Below are 16,241 nucleotides of genomic sequence, written 5' to 3'. Positions count from 1 at the left end.
GCTGTGGCTAGGACTTCCAAAACTATGTTGAATAAAGGTGGCAAGAGTGGGCATCCTTATCTTGTTCCTGAACTTAGAGGAAATGCTCTCAGCTTTTCCCCGCTGACTGTGATGTTAGCCGTGGGCTTGTCACACATGGCCTTTATTACGTTGAGGTATGTTCTGTCTGTGCCCACTTTCTGGAGAGTTTTTATAACTGGATGTTGAATTTTATCACAAGCTTCTTCTGCAACTATTGAGATGATCATGTGGTTTTTATTCTTCATTTTGTCGATGTGGGGCATCACACTGGTTTGCAGACACTGAGAAACCCCTGCATCCATGGGTTCACCCCACTTGCTCAGGGCGTACGACCCTTTTAATGCGTTGTTGGAGTCGATTTGCTGGTATTTTGTTGAAGATTTTTGCATCGATATTCATAAGTGATATTAGTGTGTAATTTTCTTATTTTGTGATATCTTTGTCTGGTTTTGGTATCAGGGTGATGGTGGCCTCACAGAATGAGTTCAGAAGTGTCCCTTCCTCTGCACTTTTTGGGAACAGTTTCAGAAAGATAGGTGTTAACTCTTCACTAAATGTTTGGTAGAATTCCTCTGTGAAACCATCTGGTCCTGACTTTTGCTTGTGGGGAGTTCTTCAATGACTGACTCAGTATCAGTGCTGGTAACTGGTCTGTTCATATGTCCATTTCTTCCTGGCTCAGTCTTGGCAAATTGTACCTTGCTAAGAAATTGTCCATTTCTTCTAGGTTGTCCTTTTTGTTGACATAGAGTTGCCACGGTAGCCTCCTATGAGCCCTTGCATTCCTCTGGTGTCAGCTGTAGCTTCTTTTTCCTTTCTGATTTGATTAACTGGGGCCGTCTCCCTTTTTCCTTGATGAGCCTGGCTACCGGTTTATCAGTGATGTTTATCTTTTCAAAGAACCAGCTTTTTGTTTCACTGATCTTTTCTATTGTTTTTTTTTTTTTTTGTCTCTATTTCAATTATTTCTGCTCCAATCTTTATGGTTTCTTTCCTTCTAACATGGAAAGTTTTATTTGTTCTTCTTTCTTAATTGCTTGAGGTGTAAGGTTAGGTTGTTCACTAGGTATTTTTCTTGTTTCCTGAGGTAGGCCTGTATTGCTATCAACTTCCCTCTGAGAACTGCCTTTGCTGTGTCCCAGAGGTTTTGGACTGCCATTTGTTTTCATTTGTCTCTAAGTATTTTCTTATGTCCGCTTTGATTTCATTTGTCTCTAAATATTTTTTTATTTCCGCTTTGATTTCTCCAGCGATCCGTCGGCTGCCCAGTAGCACACTGTTAAGCCTCCACGTTAGTGGTTTTTTGCGGTATTTTTCTTGTCGTTGATGTCTAATCTCACAGCATTGTGGTCAGGAAAGATATGACATGGTTTCAATTTTCTTAAATTTAGGAGGCTCACTTTGTAGGCCAACATGTGCTCTATCATGGAGGATGTTCCACGTGCACCTGAGAAGTCTGTGTGTTCTCTGCTTTCGGATGGAATGCTCTGGAAATATCAACTAAGTCCATCTGGTCTAATGTGTCATCTAGGGCCTGTATTTCCTTACTGATTTTTTTGTCTGGATAATCTGTCCACTGACGTAAGTGGGGTGTTCAGGTCCCCACTGTGATTGTGCTACTGTCGATTCCGCCTTTCATGTCTGTTAACAGTTGCCTTATATACTGAGCTGCTCCTACGTTGGGTGCACATGTATTTATAATTGCTATATCCTCTTCTTGTTGGATTGACCCTTTGATCATTATGTAGTGAACAAAACCATTCTGTGGAATAGTCCTGAAAAGCAGATACATTTCCAGTTTCTTTTCTCCATCCCTAATGAAGATACTGCATTGCTGTGATCCTTAAACTACCAAGCCAGCCCCGTCACTGCCCCACCTGCCCCTCACACAGCGGAGTGGGGCTGACGATAAGGTCTGAGGGGGTGCTCGTTAGAGGGAGAGGCCCAGAACTGGGGGAAAGCTTGGGTCTGTCTGCTGTGCACATAGCCTGGTAATAAAAATACAAATAGCTGTGTCAAATTTCCCTGCACCAAGTGATCCTGTGAAAACAGTCTCATCAAAAAGACCATATTACATTAACACTCTTGAAATCTGCAACCTCTTTGCAAGGGGCCCCCGGCTCTTGCCATAGTCTTTGCTTGCTTATCTCTGAAACCCTTTATGTAAAACAGCAGACTGGCTAGTAGTGAAAATGGGAATTGGGGAAGAGTCAGTAGAAGCTAAAAGGTTGTGTCATTTTCTCCCCCAGTTTCCTAGACTATCTGCATTACAAAGTGATGTCAGTCCCCAGCTACTGATGAAACGCCAGTGCTTCAAGTGGTTAGTGCCTAAGGTCTTCAGGAAACAGCACTATTTACAACTCTAAACAACTTGCCCTGTGAGATTACATTAGTACATCTGGAAAACTTCCCTTTTGAGAGGTTCAAGACCAAGGAAAAAACAAACGACAAAAGCAGTTTTAAATGAAAATATAATAAAAATGGAACCCCCTCCTCTTACCTGACTCACAGTCCCAATCTTGGATCTCAGCCAGACTGGATTTAGCTGACGAATATCACGGCCATCAAGACTGATAGTTCCTTGCAGAGAGGAAAGGAAAGAGTCACTGAGTGTCCTGGGGTCAATGAAGGACGTAAACACAGAAAGGATCTGGTGGGAAAATTCCAGACTTAGTTTTTTAAAGATGAAAAGTACACTCAGAATCTCCAAACAGAATCTAAAACCAACATATTCTAGGGAACTTCGGAGCCAAAAGGGACCTTCTGGGTCTCCCATGCCTCCTGTCTCCCTGCAGTGGTTACATGGCTAGCCCACCTAGTTCATCCATCCAGCTCACCTTCCTGCATGAACATAGCTGGAGGGGACTCTGTTATCTGCAACTAAAATCTGACTGACATCGTGGCAGAGCTTTCAAATAATCAGATGTATCTCTGTGACCTTAGCCAACAAAATTAACTGTACACCTTGAGGGAACTCAATCGTCCTTCATGATAGTGATGGCAGCGGCCAACATAATCCAAAATGGGAGCTGGTGCGGAGAGACATTGACCCCAGGGCGCTGCCGCGGGCGCCGGTGCTCAGCAGCTCGTGAGGCGCCTGCTCGGAGCCCTTCTCCCAGTAAGGGCCTCCCATCAGAAGGGGACACCAGCATGGACGATGAGGAGGTGGAATTCAGGAAGTCACTCTGGACTCGTAGATATGCAACATGCCTGACAGGCTTTCTGTATGAGCTGTCACAGCCTGAAAAGTGAAACCTTTGTTTAAGAGATTCCTTTCCTGAGAACAAACCCCCTGGCATTCAGAACTCTCACACTACCAGGTTTCTGCATAATCTGACCCTCTCCAAGGGCGCAGGAGAAGAAGGGCTCCGGAGAGCCCCCCCCGATCCTACAACGAGGTGAGCCACTCACCAGAAACGGGGTCATACAGCCTCAGGAGGAGGGAAATAGCTGTCGATTTGCCAGAGCCACTTGGGCCAACCAGCGCCGTGACTGAGCCTGACGGGATGGAAAGGCTGAAATCCTGGAATATGGGCACTTCTGGCCGAGCTGGGTAGGCGAAATGCACATTCTTGAACTCCAAAGCACCCTGGAAGCTTTTCTCATTTAAAACGACCCCCTCTGAAACATAAAATAGAATCCTAATTACTCAGTGCAGAGATCACACTCAGAAGCTGAACTCGGCTCTCCCACCTAACTGGCCACAGATGGCGGCCCGGCGCAGCTGGTCCTGGAGCACGAGCTCCCACTGGGCCCGTCAGGAAGAAGCCTCCGTCTAATGCTCACCTGAGCTGCTCTGCACCACCAGGTACAAGGCACTACACATCTGCATCCTGTTTGATTCCCTCAGCCCTGAGAAGTACAAGTCACTGTCCCAGTTTTGCTGACAGGACACTGAGGCTCAGAGACAACCACCTGCCCATGCTGACCAGCAGTCCGGTCTCCAACCAGCTGCCCTCTCCCTGTGCTGCTGCCTCTGCAGTCCCCCTGGCCTAGGGTTTCTCTCACCTCCTCTAAATAAAGGTCTTGAGAGAATGACGATGCACAGGTGGTGCTGCACAACAGCCAGGGAGCTCGAAGGGGTCAGAGGCCGATTCTGTCCTGGTCCTACCTTGCTACTGACTTGGGAGAGGCTGCTCAATCTCTCACAATTGGGCTTCTCTCTTCCAGCCAATCCTACAGGAGAGTCCTGGCTATTCCCTTACTGGCCGGGGCTACCCAACAATGTCCCAGGCATCAGTGAGTGGTTGGGACTGGTTACTGCTCACGGCCATCCTCCTGTGCCCTCGCTAGTTGGCCCAGGCCACACGGCTCTCCTGAGTACTAGCTTCCAGGGAAGCAGCTGATGAGAGGGTTCTAGCCGATTGGTACCAGCATCCTCCACCCCACCTCCAAAAGCCAAGCAACTTAGAGGCTTTTGTATGTGTAATCCCTCTTCCTTTCCTTCTGTCCTCCACACAAACATCAAAATCACTAAGGAAGACAGATCTGGTGGACTGGCCCAGGGCCTTCCTCTGTGCACCCAAGCTGCCCTCACTTCTATCCTGCTGTTTGTGGTAAACAAATTACCTGCAAGGAGGCAGACAGTGGCTGCACACTGTGTGGTCAGTCCCTTGGCTTCCAGGGACACCCTCAGGCCCCAGAGCAGCACCCCAGCAACCGTCCTTCCTCACTGCCCACCCCTCTGAGGACTCTGTCCCTGTCATGTGGAAGGGACAACGTCCTGGTCATGCTCATCTTTCACAGGTAGTGCAGGAAGCTGATCTGTCTAAAACCACACCTGATTAATCCTAGCGAATAAAAACAAACCCATTTCAGACCCACCATTGAAAGGAAGCGCAGGTTCTCGCTCCAGCAGCTCCCAGAGGCGTCCCCCGGCACCCAGTCCTTTCATCAGCTCTGAATAGAAAGAGCTCAGACCTGAGAATGAGAAGCAAAGCCACACACATCCATCACCTGTACCAGGAAACGGCCATCTGCTACTCCCATCCCTCTGGGAACAGTGACAATAACTTGCTTTTAATATAAAATCTGTTACTTTCAAAAAAGGGTTTGCAGCAGCCACCTGCGAATCCATCAGAATTCCCTCTGCCTTATCCCCTTGTCTTCCTTCAGCTTTTCCTCCTCCAATTTCACTATTTCTAATAAGGATTTAATGTTTGATCAGGGAATTTACAACTACATATAGTCATACCAATCAACCACTGAATTAAAATCATAGTGTTACACAGAAAGTCTACCTAGTCAAAAACAGAGCAATATAAATAAAATACAACACTTATCCCATACTCAAAATGGATATAGTGAAGCCCCATGTTCATTTTAAAGACATCTACAAAATCAAACCCTCCTCTCACTCAGCAAACACAACCTTCACTAGGCTGAAACTGAGAAGAAACTTGGTGATGTTAAATAGTCCAACAGTCTCTTTTTAAAGTCACCTTTGAATTATGACTTAATGACTTAAGCATCAAGCACCTTGGCTCATGTCAACTGCCAGAATATATACTTGTGTAACACTTTCCCTCAGTAAGAATGCTGGAAAAAATGGAATTTAAATACTCTAAGGTGTGTGAATATTTGTGCAAGATGTGGATAAGGGGAGACCATTGCATACAAAGAATTCTTAAACCTCAAAGGCTCCACACAAAAACTACTAGAGCTGATAAAAGAATTCAGCAGGGTAGCAGGAGATTCAGCAAGATTAACAGCCAGAAATCAGTGGCTTTACAGTAACAATGAAATACCAGAAAAGGAAAGTAAGGAACAATCCCTTTTAAAATCACATCAAAAAAATAATTCTTAAAACTCAACAACAAAACAACCAATTAAAAAATGGACAGACATCTCACAAAAGATACACAGATGGCAAGTAAGTATATAAAAGGATGCTCCACATCATATTACTGGACAAAAGTAAATTACAACCATGAGCTGCCACCACAAACCTATCAGAAGAGCTAAAATCCAAAACTCTGACATCAAATGCTGGTGACGATGTGGAACAACGGGAACTCTCATTCATGGCTGGTGGGAATGCAAAGTGGTAAAGCCATTTTGAAAGAATGTTCGGCAGTTTCTTACAACACTAAACATGCTCTCACCATACAGTGTAGCAATCATGCTCCTTTGTGTTTACCCAGAGGAGTTGAAAAAGTATGTGCACCCAAAAACCTGCACACGAATGTTCAAAGCAGCTTTATTCATAATTGCCAAAATCTGGTAGCAACCAAGACATTCTTTGAATGGATAAGTAAACTGCAGTACATCCAGACAATGGAATATTATTCAGCATTAAAAAGAAATGAGCTATCAAGCCATGAAAAGACATGGAGGGACCGTCAATGCATATACTACATGAAAGAAGCTAATCTGAAAAAGCTACATACTATATGATTCCAACAACAGGACATCTAGAAAAGGCAAAGCTACGGAGACAATAAAAAGTCAGTGGCTGCCAGGGGTTGAGGGGAGAGAGGGTTGAACAGAGCACAGAGGTTTTTTTAGGGCAGTGAAACTACTCTGTGATACCACAGTGGTGGATGCATGTCATTATTCATTTGTCCAGACCCACAGAATGTACAATACCAAGGGCGAACCCTAAGGTAAACTCTGACTTTGGGTGATAATGTCAGTGTGTGTTTGTTAATTACAACAAGGATATTGACGATGAGGGAAGTTGTACTTATGAAGGGGCAAGAGGTGTACGGGAGCTCTCTGATATTTCTGCTCAATTTTGTTGTGAACCTATAACTGCTCTTTAAAAAAGTCTATTAATAGAAAGGAAAAAGGAAGGAAGGAGGAAAGAAGGAAGGGAGGGAGGGAGTGGAAGAGGGAGGGGGGAAGAAACAGAAGACAAAGGAATCAGAAGTAGTTTAAAACAGTTAAGGAGTTCAGACTCTGGCAAACAAAAACAAAAACAAAATGGCCCTAGATAAACAAACGTGGTCTATTCATACAGTAGAATATTACTCAACAATAAAAAGGAATGAAGTACCAATCCATGCTACAATGTGGGTGAACTCCGAAAACACGCTAAGTGGAAGAAGCCAAACATATAAGGCCACGGATTATATAATTCTATTTATATGAAATATCTGGAATAAGGAAATACATAGAGATAAAAAACAAACTGCGGTTGCTGGGGCTGGGGTATAGAGGCAGACTGCTAAGTGAGCAGGGGTGTTCTCTGAGGTGATGAAGATACCTTGGAACTAAACAGAGGTAGTGGTTGCACAACACTGTGAATGTACCACACAGCACTGAGTTGTAAATTTTAAAAAGATTAATTTTATGTTTTGTGAATTTCACTTCACTAAAAAAAAAAAAGTAAGAAAAAAGAAAGTGGAGTTCAATAGAAGACGTAAGAGCATTCTCTGGTATAAAATAAACAAGCACGTTTTTCTTCAAACAGCACTTCTGACCCTCTCTCAACAGAGAACATAGAATCTAGCTTTTTTTCTTCAGTAGAATCTGCTCTAAGCGGAAACCAACATTTCTGCTTATTTATTTTAAAATTCTCACTTATTTAATAAATAAAATGGGATTTCTTGCTTGCGGATTCATTACAGAATTACTCTAAGCAGTAAACTTCACAAAAACTTTTTTAAATTGAGTTATAGTCAGTTTACAATGTTCTGTCAATTTCTGGTGTACAGCACAATTTTTCTTTTCAGTCACACATGAATATACGTACATTCATTTTCATATTCTTTTTCACCATGAGCTACTACAAAATATTGAATATAGTTCCCTGTGCTGTACAGTATAAACTTGTTTATCTGTTTTACATATACCAGTCAGTTTCTACAAATCTCGAACTCCCAGTCTATCCCTTCCCACCTGCCTCCCCCCGGCAACCACAAGTTTGTGTTCTATGTCTGTGAGTCTGTTTCTGTTTTACATTTAAGTTCATTTGTCTTTTCTTTTTCTTTTTTTTTTTTTTTTTTTAGATACCACATATGAGTGATATCATACGGTATTTTTCTTTTTTTTTCTGGCTTACTTCACTTAAAATGCCATTGTCCAGGGCCATCCACACAAAAACTTTTAAAATCCAACTCAGCTTGCTGGATTAAATTCCCATAGCCTTAGGTATCTGTCTGGGTTGTGCATGTGGGGAGACTGGTGGTAATAGTTCCCCACAGATCCACCCACACGTTTACTCTCCCCTCCGTCACCAGATGGCAGGCACTGTACCAAGGAGCTGACCAGAGCTGTGGGAGGGCCTGTGCCTCGGAAAGCCAAGTTCCCCAGAAGTCTCAAAACACAGACAAAGCCTCGGGGGCACTTTCTGAAACCAGGGGAGATAACTGACTCCCGGTACACTGGAACTGTGTTTCCAACTATTCCGGTGCAAGACACAGTTATGAACCTGTCGGGACAAAAGGCAGGGCAGTAGAACACCCAAAAACAGAGGTAGCTTCTGTCAGGCTAAGCAGTATGGGAAAAAGGTGTTAGAAGAGGGACCAGGAGAAATAGAATCAAATGTGGCAGACCACAGAAGATTAGGGAGGCCAGGGAGGAAAGCTGACTGTGGTCAAGTGTGGCATGTGCACAGAAAGGCCACAGAGAGGGAAAGCGAGGGCGGGAGGGTATAGCTCATGTGGTAGAGCACATGTGTAGCAGACATGAGGTCCTGGGTTCAATCCCTAGTACCTCCTCTAAGAATAAATGAATAATAAACAACTTAATCACCTCCCCATACCAAAAACAAGAAACAAAACAAACAGAAAAAAGAGAGAGGGCCGCCCTGAGGTGGGACAGAAGACTTAAAGGAACCCGACCACGCGGGTGTGGGACCCTGCAGCCCAACAGGCTCAGCCCAGGGTCCGGAGAGAGAAGAGCAGCACCCTCATGGCTCTGTCCCCCTGAACTTGCTCCCAAGTCACTCAGCACCTGGAAACATCTTCATCAGGCTTTTCTTCAAGACCGGCCAGCAGAACTAAAATGCTGTTTTCGGAGTCTCTGGAAATCTCAGTCCAGACAACATCCTCACTTACCTGCAGGTCTAAGGAAAAGCCTCTACCTGTAACCAATAGACATAAAACCCAGAAAATTAAAATTTCCAGCTGAGGCGACACTGTGCGACACCTGAGCTCCACTGACCAGACCGCAAGCTGTTTATCTAAACTTTCATCTCGGTTTTCAAAGAGAGGAAGGAAAACAAAAAGCAGGAAAGCACCTGCCCCCGGCGGCTGGGGCTCAGGAAAGTTACAGAAAGGAAAACCTCGCAGACGGCACGCAGCTTCGCCTCCAGGGATCTTGCTTCCCTTCACTCAGAAACGGACAGTGAAAGCTGAACTCTCAGAAATTCTCGACAAGAGCAAGCAACTGTTTCACACACTTTATAACTTATGTATTTTGATTCTTTGCTAGTTTTGAAAATGAATGATATTGTACAAAAGGAATTTCACTCCCCAGTGATTTTCTCACCTTGGGACTATCCCTACCGCAGGACTGTGGGTGTCCCGCACACACCTTTTCAGCACCGTCCTTCCCCCTCCCACCGTTCATTCTGTGATGAAAGGGAGCACGCTGCCTTAACAAGCAGGCTGGACAACAGCACCAGTGTGACTGTGAGCTCCAAACTTCCCAACCCAGGGAGGACCATACCCCTTTATTTATCTTTATTCTTTCTTTCAAAGTCAGGTTGAAATAACATTCTAGGAAATGCTTTTGCAGTTGGAGTTAATTGATGTGAAGTGGAGTAATGGGAAAGTTATGTTTTTATTTCAGAAAACTATAACCTGATTTTTCATGTGTAATTCCCCAAGCCGATTTAAATTACATACCTCCAACGCTTAATCCAACCCAGAAAGCATACATTAGGAAGGAAGAGAGTTCACCCACGGTCATGTGGGCACTGCCCATCAGCAGGCCTCCTTTGTACAGGACAGAAAGCACGATCAGGTTCCCGGAGAGTCCAGTCTGTCGGGGGAAGAAAACACAGGAGTCAGATGAGAACCGAAGACCCCAACATAAAAAGCAATCACGTGGTCTGTGAGTCTCTTTTTGCATTTAACCATCAAGCAAGGTTTTTCTAAAATATTAAGTTTTAATCTGAATTTTAAAATATTTTTGAAATACCACAGTATTAAAGGAAATAGTCTTAACATGAAAATCTAGAAGCTAAGTCACCCATCAGATTCCGATTTTACTCAACCTACTCAATTTGTAAATGAAAAAAATGAAATTTAAGATTCCTTCCCTCACTGGAGGAAATAAATACCTTCTACTGTGGTGGGCTGGGCAGAGTGCCCTGAGACACTGGAGCCCTGAGTCACATTGACCTGTCCTGACTCTCGTTAGATATGTGGTCTCTGGGAAGCGCTGCCTCCTCTGGGCTTCCTTATCTGTTAAGTCACGGCCATCATTGAATCACCTCTAAAGCTCTCTCCAGTGTGAACATATGAAGTTGCCAACACGGTGATTTTCTAGTTCAGTGTCCTACTTGAGTTCACTGTGATCAATGTGATCAATTTTTTGATAGTTCTCTCTTGAAATACACTGATGTTATTTCGGTTAATTCTCAGTGGGTCTCAAACTGCCTGCATCAGAATGCGCTGGAGCTAAAACACAGACTGCTTGCCCCACCCCTAGAGTTTCCAATTCCGCAGGTCCGGAGTAGAGCTGAGACCGTGCACATCCGACCAGTTCCCCGGCGAAGCTGACGTGGCTGGTCCGGACCACGCGCTGAAGTCACTGCCTGATCCCACACTGTTCTGGTCTCACCACCCACCCCCTGCCTTCTCTCTAACTGCATGTACTTATTTTCCTCCTCCTTAACAAAAATATTTTAAGGAAGGTAATTCTCAGTCTTGAGGTAGAAGGATTCTCTATGCATGGCAAGAGTCCGGATCATAACATCTACCAGACTCGCTCTTTCCAAGGCGATCGACTTACTGCCCCGAAGAAGCCGGCGCGAGCAAACGCCTCTTTCCTTGCTAACTGCATCACGTGGTCCACGTTGCTGGTGTATTTCTCTATTTCAGTGATTTCTTTCCCAAAAGCTCGAACAGTCCTTATATTTCCGATACGTTCCTCAGCTAGCTAGGAGAATAATACATACATTTCAGGGGGAGGAAGGTCACATGTCATGATTTCTGGAGGCAAAATTCAAATGTCTCATCTTTAAGATGCTATCAATAGAAAGCTGCTCATGATACATGACTAAGTCAAAACAGATTACAAAGCAGAGTATATGAACAATCCTATTTTTGGAAAAAATATTTATATGCACACATCATATATAGGTAGACAGAAAGATAAATGGGAGGGAAGGTAGATTCAGAAATATATTTTTATGTGGTGAGAAAGATAAAAAAGGATAGAAGTCAAAGAAGGATTCTGCATGTTATTTTTTCTCATTTATTCCCAAATTTCTAGTTTAATAAACATGCATGGCTTTTGTAGCATGAAAATACATTATTTTTAATTTAAAAAATACACGTATTGGGTAGCACCACAAAACTACCTTCATTAGTTAATGAAGGACAGAGTATCATCCAGAAACGATTTTCCGGGTGCGATTAGCTGTTTCATCCTACAAGAAACAGTGGTGGTAAGAAGTCCACAGGGTGCGGTCAAGTGGGATCCACGCTGAGGTACAGGTAGTAACCTAGCCTAGAAGGCACAGTATTTTACGTTTCTGGGATCGGGGGGGGGGGGGGCCAAGGTAAGGAAAATTAAGTACTTTTTTTGAAAAGCTCGAGCACACTCCTTAGAGTCTGCCCGCCAGGACCTTGGCTCCGAGTTCACTCTAGCGGACACCACGCCGGAGAGGGGCCTCTACCTGAGTGGCTTGTGCCAGGGAGTCCTGAGTCACTTTGGTCAGCTTGCGTAGATACCGCCCATAAATCACAGCAAGGATGGATATTGGAGGCACCACACTCAAAACGAAAGTGGCCAGATTAGGTGAGACAAAACACTGTCAAAAACAAAAGCCACAGGTATTTTGTTACACAGTGTAGCAAGACATTCTCATCGCCTACTGTAAGTGTGTGTGTGTTTAAATTAATAGGCAAGCTGAAATTAAGGAGCTGTCTCAAAATCATACATCCTATTTTGGTGGAACTTTTCGGACGTCTTCAATCTTCGTGTGAAACGCCGGGAATACTCGGCGTGCCACACAGGAGTAACATGACAGGGCGCTGCTGAAGAGAGGGTGGGGCTATCTTACCCTCCAATATCGGACCATACTGGGGCAGTGCTGTGCCACTGCTTGGGAATTAAAGCGTGTTGTTCAACAACAGAGAAGCAAGAGGCAGGAAGGGAGCAAAGGAAGGAGGCCTCTTCAGCTCCACACTGGCCAGAAAACACCAGGAATTCTGTATTCAAGTCTGGATCATGGGCACTGAACAATGTGTCTCGACTGAAATGACTAAGAAGGCAGTGAGACCAAAATACCCTACACATCCCATGACAAAGACTTGAAAGAGAACTTGGTAGGGGGTGTAACAAACAAGTGGAAGAAGGGTTGGAGCCATTTCCACGCCTCAGAGGACTGAAATCTCAGCTGGACAGATCTGGACTCAGCACGAGCAGCTTGCTGACAACTGGAGTTGCTCAAAGAGGAAGTAACACAGTGGGCTTTTCCCATCGTCAGCCCTGAAATCGGGTGGTTGTGTTTTAAATGGTACTAGCATCTCTTCAATAAATTATTAAAACAGTATAATCAGTACCAGGCTCTCCTAAAAGCTGAGAAAAAGCTGCAGACTGAAATGCACAGTAATGGATGGATGAGGCAATCATTTATTTACTCACTCATTCAGCAACTTGTTACTGAATGCCTACATGCAGCAAACACTATTGTAGGCACCTGGGAGAAAGCTGAACCTCACGGGGTTTCATCCAAGGGGAGAGGAGAGGTGGGAGTTAGACAGTGGAAAGAGAGAAAGAGAATCACCTGAGTGTAACATGGTCTTGCAAGAGCAAGCGTACAGACCCCCTGAGGCAGCAACGAGCGTGGCACCTTCAATTTATGGAAGGATCCACCTAAGCAGACAAGCCACGCGGCCCAGCAGGCAAAGGGTGATGGTGGGCAGGACACGCGCAGGGGCACTGAGGCCGTCAGGCAGGCCTGAACACAACACAGCTCAAGCAAACCCCCGCACGGGTGTCCTCTGCGGTGGGTCAGGAACATCCACTGATGTTCCCCAGGCCCTGGCAGATGGTCTCAGAACCACCCGCCTCCCGGTGCTCCGGTTCCATGCTTAGAGAGAACCTGAAGAATAATGCAGGGTCCTGTCACCAGAAAGGAGGGCTGGAACATGAGGAACACACATCTTAAGGTGGGGAGGAAGATCCCATAATGCAAATCACTAAACTGGCAATACGGTATAAACACTGGGTTCTTGGGAGTGGGGTTACCATAATACAGGTCCAAGGAGCTTGTGAGAAACAAAGAACACGTCTGTCCCTCCAGAGCTGAAGACCAGGGCCCCAGGTGACGCCCCGACATGAGACCTTGTTGTGAGCTGATTGCTTGTGTCCCTCCGGAATTCATGTGCTGAAGCCTTAACCCCCGTGTAGCTGGATTTGGAAATGGAGCCTCTGAGGAAGTAATTAAGCTAAAATGAGGTTACAGGGGTGGGGCCCTGATCAGACAGCATTAGTGTCCTTGTTAGAAGAGACACCAGAGAACTAGTTCTCTCCACGTGAGCACGGAGGAAAGGCCCTGTGAGCACCTGGCGAGACGGCGGCTGCACACAAGCCAAAGAAAGAGGCCTCAGCATGAACCTGCGTCGGCATCTTGGTCTTGGATTTCTACACTCCAGACCTTGGGAAGTAAACGTCTGTTATTTGAGCCCCTGGCTGTGGCCCTTTGTTACACAGCCCGAGGTGACCTGCTGTTATGAAAGGAGGTTCCCAGCTCCTCCTGAGCCCAGACTATTAGTATCTGGAAGTGGTGCTGTAGTGCAGAAGGGGTCTTCTCCCAGAGCTCTGCTTCTCTCTTGGCTGGGAATACGTGAGATTTCAAAGCTGTCTTCCATTCCCTAAGTCCAATCTCACAGGCTTACTCTGGCACATCCTTCTGCTCTTGACCGAATGCTATGCAGGACACAGGACAAGCATCTAAGCTTTCCCACCAGTGAGAACAGATGAGTTACAGTCCTCCGTCTAGGGGTCTAGAACTGCACCATCCACGGTGACAGCCTCACATGGCTGCTGGGCACTTGAAAAGTGGCTAGTGTGACCAGGAAACTAAATTTTTAATTTTATTTAGTTTTTAATTAATTAAAATATAAATTTAAAAACTGATACCTCATTTCTTTTCAGTTATTGGTGAAGTTTTAAATATGTCTGGAAAATCTGGTATGTCAATACATTTTTTTAACCACAAATTTTATGAAATCTACATATACATCAAATATTTCCAATGAAAATTTAGCATCCAGATTTAGATGCTCCATAAGTATAAAATGCACACTGTATTTTAAAATCTCTATATGAAAAATAATTTTATATTAAATACATGTAAAACTGATAATATTTTTTCATATTGAGTTAAGTAAAATATATTATTAAGATTAATCTCACCTTTCTTTTTCCTGCTAGAAAATTTAAATCTGCCTATGTGGCCTGCATTACACTTCTACTGGCCAGCAGCGCAGGGCTGAAGAGAAGCCTGGTTGGAAGACATGAGGCACGCAGATGTGACTGCCCAGGCCCCCAGGCAGGGAAGGAAGGAGCACAGGCCATGGGGTGAGAGGGCTCACCTCAAAGGGGTGCAGATCGACCTGTGTGTGCAGGAGGGGCTCCTCCTTCCGAGAGGAGGAGAGGAAATCAGCCCTTGGGCTCGTCAAGAGCGCAGCGGCAGCCCCCTGCCTCCAGAGGGGGTGTGACGGACAGGCTTCTCTCTAACCCACAGCTCGGCACCTGGAGGCCTCCTTCCTGTTGCTCTTTCCTGCCTTCAGGCACACGTTCTCAGAAAACTCAGGCAATAAGGTAATCTCTTTTAAATGCAACAGTCCATTCTCCAGATAACAAATCATTCTGGAGAAATGAAGGTGCAGGAGGCCACCAAGGAAGAGGCGAGCGCCACGTCCCGCAGCCTCGTCCCGCAGCCTCGTCCCGCAGCCTCGGTGACAGCCCTCTTGGCCAAGTGGCTTATAGAGTCATCAGAACAGCTCACCTGAGCTCATCTCAGGCCTGAGAGGGCCGGTGCAGGCCACGCCCCGACCAGAAGGTACCAACGGAAGCCGGGCCGACATACCATCATGCCAATGCCAACAGAAGCCTGGGCTCCAGCCCTGAGCCCATCTGAGAGGTTTTCAGTCACCGAGCGCCCCAGGAGTGCAGTGTCTGAGGAGAGGCGGTTAATCAGTTCCCCCGTGCGAGTCTTGTCAAAGAAAGCAACCTCCTGCCTCAGAACAGAGGAAAAGAGAGACGCTCTCAACCTATTCACAATGCGCTGACCTGCAAGGCAAACAGGAAAGCATCAGTGTGGGCACAGCCACCTCACACACTGCGCCTGGCCTGATGGCATCACGTCCTCAGAGCTGCAGCCTCTGCGGCATGACTGGCGCCCCTGCCTGAAGGGTGGCGGAGGGGCATGGGTCTGGTGGGCCCGCGTGCACCCGAGCCCCGGCTCTCACTGGTAACAAGCACTCATCTTCTGTAGTAACTACAGACTGCGGAGAAGATACAGTGACGGATATAGTATGATCAAGAGATACTTTTTTAAGGATCATTTACAAAAAGTTTTCCTATATTAACTTCTCAAGAGCTAATTTTGTTCCTCCTTGGATTGATTTTGTTCCTTTCCTGGATTGCATGTTCAAATGGCAAGAACTGGTTAATTATCTGGAGTATTTTATCAGCTAAATGGCCAGCAACCGACCTCAGAGTTGGGTATCGCCGGCTCTGTCGTCACATGTGGTCAATGCTTATTAACAAGCAGGCCTCACAGAAGCACAGTGCAAACTACCATCCCAGCTCCTCCTGAAGGGGAGACACAGCATGGGGCAGGTGAGTGGCCTCTGCAGAAGCTTCAAGAAGGCCCAGAACTCTAACCTCCCCGAAGACACACAGGCTGTTTCCCTCGGGGCTCGACTCCGGCTCACGTGAAAGAGCTGAGATGAGAGCGGCCGCTGTAACGCAACGCACGGCCCCGGCACCGGGCCAGACCCTGCGCTCGGGCCCAGGTGGCGCTAGGAACGGAGGAAAGGCTTGGGGCAGGAGCACATGAGCCAGAGAGCCACTAACCCACGAGATCC

At 45.8% G+C, this 16,241-nt stretch overlaps 1 protein-coding gene across 2 annotated transcripts in view; it reads right to left on the bottom strand.

Annotated features, from left to right (window-relative positions):
* Nucleotides 1–16,241, bottom strand: part of ABCB10 (ATP binding cassette subfamily B member 10) — a 33,933-nt gene that overhangs the window by 9,193 nt on the left and 8,499 nt on the right. For both annotated transcript variants that reach the window (XR_012509915.1, XM_010962842.3), the window contains exons 3-9: nt 15,239–15,441; nt 11,816–11,950; nt 10,927–11,073; nt 9,816–9,951; nt 4,846–4,941; nt 3,433–3,642; nt 2,522–2,601 (exon numbers count right to left, since the gene is read on the bottom strand). Coding sequence is in view for 1 of the 2 variants with exons in the window: in XM_010962842.3 (XP_010961144.3) it covers nt 2,522–2,601; nt 3,433–3,642; nt 4,846–4,941; nt 9,816–9,951; nt 10,927–11,073; nt 11,816–11,950; nt 15,239–15,441 (1,007 nt within the window). In the remaining variant the exon portion in view is untranslated. The remainder of the gene's footprint in view (nt 1–2,521; nt 2,602–3,432; nt 3,643–4,845; nt 4,942–9,815; nt 9,952–10,926; nt 11,074–11,815; nt 11,951–15,238; nt 15,442–16,241) is intronic.

Source organism: Camelus bactrianus, chromosome 11 (genome assembly GCF_048773025.1).
Source record: "Camelus bactrianus isolate YW-2024 breed Bactrian camel chromosome 11, ASM4877302v1, whole genome shotgun sequence".
NCBI classification, from domain to species: domain Eukaryota; kingdom Metazoa; phylum Chordata; class Mammalia; order Artiodactyla; family Camelidae; genus Camelus; species Camelus bactrianus.
The sequence above is the reverse complement of the archived record's forward strand: the minus strand, read 5'-3'. Positions and strand labels throughout refer to the sequence as shown.